The sequence below is a fragment of the Gekko japonicus genome, unplaced genomic scaffold (assembly GCF_001447785.1).
Source record: "Gekko japonicus isolate JY-2015 unplaced genomic scaffold, Gekko_japonicus_V1.1 scaffold3122, whole genome shotgun sequence".
In the NCBI taxonomy this organism is placed as follows: domain Eukaryota; kingdom Metazoa; phylum Chordata; class Lepidosauria; order Squamata; family Gekkonidae; genus Gekko; species Gekko japonicus.
The window spans coordinates 136,472-143,198 of record NW_015169271.1 but is presented as its reverse complement, the minus strand read 5'-3'; the positions used below and the strand labels follow the sequence as shown (position 1 = coordinate 143,198).

The 6,727-nt window shown below is 49.1% G+C and overlaps 1 protein-coding gene across 1 annotated transcript in view; it reads right to left on the bottom strand.

The window, feature by feature from the left end:
* Positions 1-4,537, bottom strand: part of PLEK (pleckstrin) — a 40,982-nt gene extending 36,445 nt beyond the window's left edge. Inside the window, exon 1 of the mRNA XM_015416549.1 lies at positions 4,415-4,537. Coding sequence (XP_015272035.1) covers positions 4,415-4,474 — 60 coding nt within the window. The 5' untranslated portion in view covers positions 4,475-4,537. The remainder of the gene's footprint in view (positions 1-4,414) is intronic.
* Positions 4,538-6,727: the final 2,190 nt, after the last annotated feature.

Here is a 6,727-nt window from a genome sequence, read left to right as displayed (position 1 = left end):
TTTCCCCCACAGTGTGTTTTTTAAAAATTTAGTAGCCCACTTATTCATAGAATCATAGGATGACAGAATCGCAGAGTTGGAAGGGGTCGTACAGGCCGTCTGGTTCAACCCCCGGCTCAAAACAGGATCAGCCTAGAGCAGTGGTGGCGAACCTTTTAGAGACCGAGTGCCCAAACTGCAACCCAAAACCCACTTATTTATCGCAAAGTGCCAACACGACAATTTAACCTGAATGCTGAGGTTTTACTTTAGAAAAAAAACACTCCTACATAACTTAAGGTGATCCAGACAAAGTAAGGAAAGCAATCCCAAATGCTTTCATTTACTTAATATTATTTGGCAGAGAATTCAACACTTTAATGACGGTCTGGGCCTGGCTGGGGCGATGGCACGCGTGCCCACAGAGAGGGCTCTGAGTGCCACCTCTGGCACCCGTGCCATAGGTTCGCCACCACTGGCCTAGAGCATCCCTGACAAGTATCTGTCCAGCTGCTGCGGTGGGGGAGCTCACCACCTCCAGAGGCAGCTGATTCCACTCTTGCACAACTCTGACCATCATAAGAACATAAGAGAAAGCCGAAGAGCCAGCGCTGTCCGAAGACGTTTCCGTGGTCATGTGGCCGGCATGACTAAACACCAAGGCGCACGGAACGCTGTTACCTTCCCACTGAAGTGGTACCTATTTATCTACTTGCAATTTCTTGCTTTCGAACTGCTAGGTTGGCAGGAGCTGGAACTAGAGACGGGAGCTCACTCCGTCATGCGGCACACTCGGGTCTCGAACTGCTGAACTACCGACCTTCCACAGCCTGCAGTTCAGTGTCTTAACCACTTGAGCCACCGCAGCTCCTGTCCCTACCTATACCTTGTGCCTAATATCCACTGATGGACCTCTCCGCTATATGCTCATCTAATTCCCTCTTGAAGTCGTCCACCTCCTGTGGCAGTGAATCCCATGTGTGAATCACTCTTTGGGTGTTCTAACCTGACCGCTCAGCAATTTTCCTCAAAAAAAAGTTTTTCCTAATATTTTCCTAATATTTTCCTTCCTGCCCTCAATGTAAACCCATTCTCGTGAGTCCTCTCCTCTGCTGCCAACAGGAACGGCTCCCTGCCCTCCTCTAAGGGACAGCCGTTCAAAGACTTCAAGAGAGCCATCGTGTCTCCCCCCCTCAGCCTCCTCTTCTCCAGACTGAACCTTCCCAAGAAGTCCCTCAGCCTTTCCTCGCAGGGCTTCTTGGTCTCCAGGCCCTTAATCATCCTCGTCGCTCTCCTCTGCACCCGCTCCATTCTGTCCCTGCACTTGTACTTCCCAGGTAGCCATCTTGTGGTTGTGCCCATCCCCCTGTGTCAGAATTCAAAATTCGCCCACAGTCTTGAATAGGTTGGGGACTCCCGATCTTCTTAGTACTGTTTTTATTTTTATGTTTTTGAGGTGAGGAGGACATACAAAAAAAAAATTCCCATCCTCCCCCACTACTTCCCAGGTAGTCATCTTGCGGTTGTGCCCATCCCCCTGTGTCAGAATTCAAAATGTGCCCGCAGTCTTGAATAGGTTGGGGACTACCGATCTTCTTAGTACTGTTTTTATTTTTATTTTTATGTTTTTGAGGGGAGGAGAACATACCCCCAAAAAAATTCCCATCCTCCCCCACTACTTCCCCATTTATGACTTCTCTTTTCCTTTGAGTCTGTTACACCGCATGCCCGCCCTGTAATGATTTCCCTCAACGGCCGAACGTTCAGAGCCCTACTGCTGAAGTTCTAGCCGGCGAATCCTGCCCGAATCTTGCGTCCACCGCCGAAAAGAGAACCCCTCCGAGTCTTAAGTCCTTCCAACTTATGGAAGAACACAACGTGATAGTCACGTGATCCGCACCATTTGTTGGCGTGAATGGGCACGGAATTCCCCACCCCCAGTGAAACTTTGGTGGCAGTTGTCTTACTAACATTGGGGAGAAATGTGGCAGTTGTCTTACTAACACAAGCCAGGTGTGTTTTGGTTCCTCTCGTGCCACATTGGGTCCCTGTTGTGGTCAGGGCCTTTCTCGAACACCCTATAAAACATGTTCTTACTTGGTTCTATTTCAACTAGGTTGTGCTTTGGAAAAAAAAATCACCCTGGTTCTCATCAAGGCAGTCGATTTGCTCTAATCTGAATTCTGCTACCCAGTTGTCCTAAATGTCACAATCCAGAACCTTCCAGTGGGAACGAAATGCTCCATGCACACATGGGAGAATTTTTCATCAGAACATTGGTAAAGGTAAAGGTAAAGGTTCCCTTGCTCGAAAGCCAGGCGAATCCGACTCTAGGGTTGCGGTGCTCATCTCCGTTTCAAAGCCGAAGAGCCAGCGCTGTCCGAAGATGTTACCGTGGTCATGTGGCCGGCGTGACTAAACACCAAGGCGCAGGGAACGCTGTTCCCTTCCCACCAAAGTGGTACCTATTTATCTACTTGCAATTTCTTGCTTTCGAACTGCTAGGTTGGCAGGAGCTGGAACTAGAGACGGGAGCTCCCTCCGTCATGCGGCACACTCGGGTCTTGAACTGCTGAACTACCGACCTCCCACAGCCTGCAGTTCAGCATCTTAAGCACTTGAGCCACCGCAGCTCCATAGGACATTGGTAGCCCCCTCCTAACCAGAGTTGCACGCTTGTATGCCCATTGACTTCAGTGGACTTAGAAGGGTGTAACTTTGCCCTGATCTCAGATGCACGATTGACCTGGTTAGTACTTGTAAGGGGGACCACCAAGGAAGTCCAGGGTTGCTATGCAGAGGCAGGCGAGGGCAAGCCACCTCTGTTCATAAGAACATAAGAACATAAGAGATGCCAATGTTGGATCAGGCCAAAGGCCCATCCAGTCCAACACTCTGTATCACACAGTGGCCAGAAATACCAGTGCCATCAGGAGGTCCAGCAGTGGGGCCAGGACATTAGAAGCCCTCCCACTGTTGACCCCCCCCAAGCACCAAGATGACAGAGCATCACTTGCCCCAGAGTCCCTATCTATACCTTGTGGCTAATAGCCACTGGTGGACCTCTGCTCCATATGCTTATCTAATTCCCTTTTGAAGCCGTCCATGCTTGTAGCCGCCACCACCTCCTGTGGCAGTGAATTCCATGTGTTAATCACTCTTTGGGTGAAGAGGGACTTCCTTTTATCTGTTCTAACCCGACCGCTCAGCAGTTTCATGGAGTGCCCATGAGTTCTTGTATTGTGAGAAAGGGAGAAAAGTACCTCTTTTTCTACCTGCTCTTTCCCATGCATAATCTTATAAACCTCAATCATGTCACCCCTCAGTCGTTGTTTCTCCAAGCTAAAGAGCCCCAAGCACTTTAACCTTTCCTCATAGGGAAAGTGTTCCAACCCCTTTATCATGCGAGTTGCCCTTTCCTGCACTTTTCCCAAAGCTATAATATCCTTTTTAAGGTGTGGTGACCAGACCTGCACACAGTATTCCAAATGTCTCCAGCCTTGAAAACCCCACATGATCGCGACAATCCAGCTGCCATTTGACAGGGCATCCCACCACCAGCTTCGCAGAGGATTGTGCTATCAGAAATATGAAGACCCGAGGGGGTGGGGGGAACCCCCCAAAAATGGGGAAAGTCCCCTCCCCCCAGGACTTTCATCTCCAAATTTCTCCAATATAAAAATGCTAATTTTTTGGGAGCACTAAAACCGTGAAGTATTTTCTGTTTTTGTGAACGGAATGCTTCTTAAGGAAAGGTTTTACACACTCACAATACGAAGTATGAAATTATTTATGTTCAGACAATCTGTAGCATTAGATAATGACAAGTAGGGGACCCACGAAACTCACGGGGTGGATCCTGTCCTTTTTGTACCCCCCCTGCGCCCCCAGGAGGATGCCCACTCGCTGGCCAGCCTACCTGGGGGGGGAGATGGTCATTTTTTTCTGAAGAACACCCCCCCTATCTTATCCCAGCCCCACTCTCCAAGATTTTGTTTCTGCAGGGGGGGGGGAGGCAGGTTCAGAATTAAATACAGGAGAGCCCCTGCATATGCTGTAGACATACAAAATAGGGTTAGAGCATTGAGCCAACTTCAGAGGACAGCGGAAGACCGGAAGGCCTGGCGAGAGCTGGTCCATGGGGTCGCGAAGAGTCGGACTCGACTGTGCGACTGAACAACAACAACAAATTGAACTAGGATCTGAGAGCCTCGAGTTCAAATCCCACCTCTGCCATGGAAGTTTTCTGGGTCACCTTCGGCCACTGACTCACTCTTAGCCTAACCTAACTCCTAGGTGTCGTTGTGAGGAGAAAAATGGAGAAGAGGAGAATGTTGTCAGTTACCTTAGTCCCCCATTGGGGAGAAAGGAGTACAGTGTAAGTAAATGATTATTTCCTTTGGGGGCGTTTGGCCAGAGAGGTCCACACACATACCTTCTTCACGAGGTACCCCTCCCGTATGCGTCTGGGTTCTCTCTCCGGCTCTTGATCCATCCTCGGTTGTCCTGTCAGGTCCGACGGAACCGGCGGTTCAAACACTTCTGACGGCGCCGGGGTTTTGCATACTGCCTGGGCTAAAGTTGTCACTTTCATAAGTTCCCCCGCTCGGTAATCACATGAAAGCATACCCAATTTCCCCTTCCGGGAGGAGGAAATGCAGAAACAGACGTTCGTACTGTTAAGCACTTTTCTGTTCTGAGCCAGCAGGATGAAGAAAGCCTTAAATGAAAGTAAATAACCATTGTTTGTTCACAGGGTGGTGGTCATAAAACAAGGTTTTCTTGGCACATGGTTAAGGAATGCATATTAAATTCGATTTAAGAAGCCTCCGGTGGAGTTATAAGCTTGCAGGGGGGGGGGCTTCCCCAAACAGAACCTGAAAACGTGGTAAAGACATCTTATCAATGGCAATAATTGTTCCACTATGTTGTCGAAGGCTTTTCACGGCCGGAGTTCATTCGCTTCTGTAGATTTTTCCGATTGTATGGCCGTGGTTTTGGTATTGTAGGACCTGACGTTTCACCAGTAGCTGTGACTAGCATCCTCAGAGGTATAACACAGAAAGATGGCGTACTCTCTGTGTCAAGGTGAGAAGAAAAAATGGTAGGCAGGTAATTCATAGCTATTCAGGAAGGTGGGGTAGAGCTGAGTCATGATCTTGTAGGAGTTCCCCAGGCTATGAACATGTTAATGGAGGAGCTTTCCTGAGGAGGTTCTTTTGCATACGGATTGTTTCTGGGGGAGGTTTCCTGTTTCCTGAGGAGGTTCTTTTGTATGTGGATCGGCTGTTGAAATTCTAATCTTATCTGTGGTGCTATTGTCAGATGTAGCACTACATCTGGTTATTGTACTGAAATAAATAGGAACCTTGGCTAGCTGAATGCCAGCGTAGGTACTAGTTTGGTTAAGGACATTTCCATACAATAAATTCTGGACCAGGGGTCCCCAACCGTTCGTCCTTCCATCCATCCATCCATTCACTTATTTGTTTTGATTTGTCAGCTGCTGTTCCCCGGAGACCGGGCTCAGGGCGGTGTACAACATACTCACAAAAACATCAGCTAAAACAAAAGTTAAAAAACAATAAAAACCAACAGTTTAACTAAAGATGGTCAAAGCGATGGTATTCCCAGTAGTACTGTATGGCTGCGAGAGTTGGACCATAAGGAAGGCCGAGCGTCGAAGAATAGATGCCTTCAAATTATGGTGCTGGAGAAGGCTCTTGAGAGTCCCTTGAACTGCAAGGAGATTGAATCAGTCAATCCTAAAAGAAATCATCCCTGACTGTTCCCTGGAAGGCCAGAGACTGAAGCTGAAGCTCAAATACTTTGGCCGCCAAATGAGAAGGGAGCACTCAAGGGAGAAGACCCTGATTCTGGGAAAGATTGAGGGTCAAAGAAGAAGGGGACGGCAAAGGATGAGATGGTTAGACAGTGTCATCGAGGCAACGAACATGACATTAAGCAAACTCCGGAGCAAACTCCGGAACACGATGGAAGACAAGCCCGGCTTGATGTGGTCCATGGGGTTCGGAAGAGTCACACTTGACTGTGCGACTGAACAACAACAACAACAAAAACCCCAAGAGCATCACTGTCTCATGATAGGGCAGGGGGTTGGGAGTGCCAGGATGGAACCGTCGCTGTCCTCAACCAAATGCCTGGCGGAACATCTCTGCCTTGCAAGCCCTGCGGAACCCATGGGCACATTTGGAATTCTGACAGGGCATGTTGGGCGCAGCCACAAAATGGCTGCCGCGGGAGGCAGAGCCAGCCGCAAAATGGCCACGGCGGCTTAACTTCAGTCACACAGTGTGGATCGTTGTTCTGTGGGGGCAGCTGCGGCTGAAGCAACATTTTAAAAAAATCTCCACCGCCAATCAGATCTTTAATATTTCATCAGAAGCCTTACTGCGTACAGCCTTACCTGGCTCCTTCCGCTTCCTAAAAACACCTGGCAGGTGCCAGAAAAGGTGTCGGCAGGGGCCATGGCTCCCACAGATGCCACTTAGGGGCCCGCCTGCTCTAGGCGTTTCCGTGAGGGTCCAAGACAAGCAGCTTGTGGTGCGGCTGTTCTCAATCTGCTTCCTTCAGCTTCAACAGAATTAAGAGGCTATCACTCGGCTTAAGAGTCCCTGATTAAAGTCAGTTGTACATGAGGCCGAAGCCAAATTTTCCTGGACCCGGAACAGAACGTGTGACACGCCCCCAGATCCCAGCCCTTTAGGTAGGGTTGTCAACATCCAGG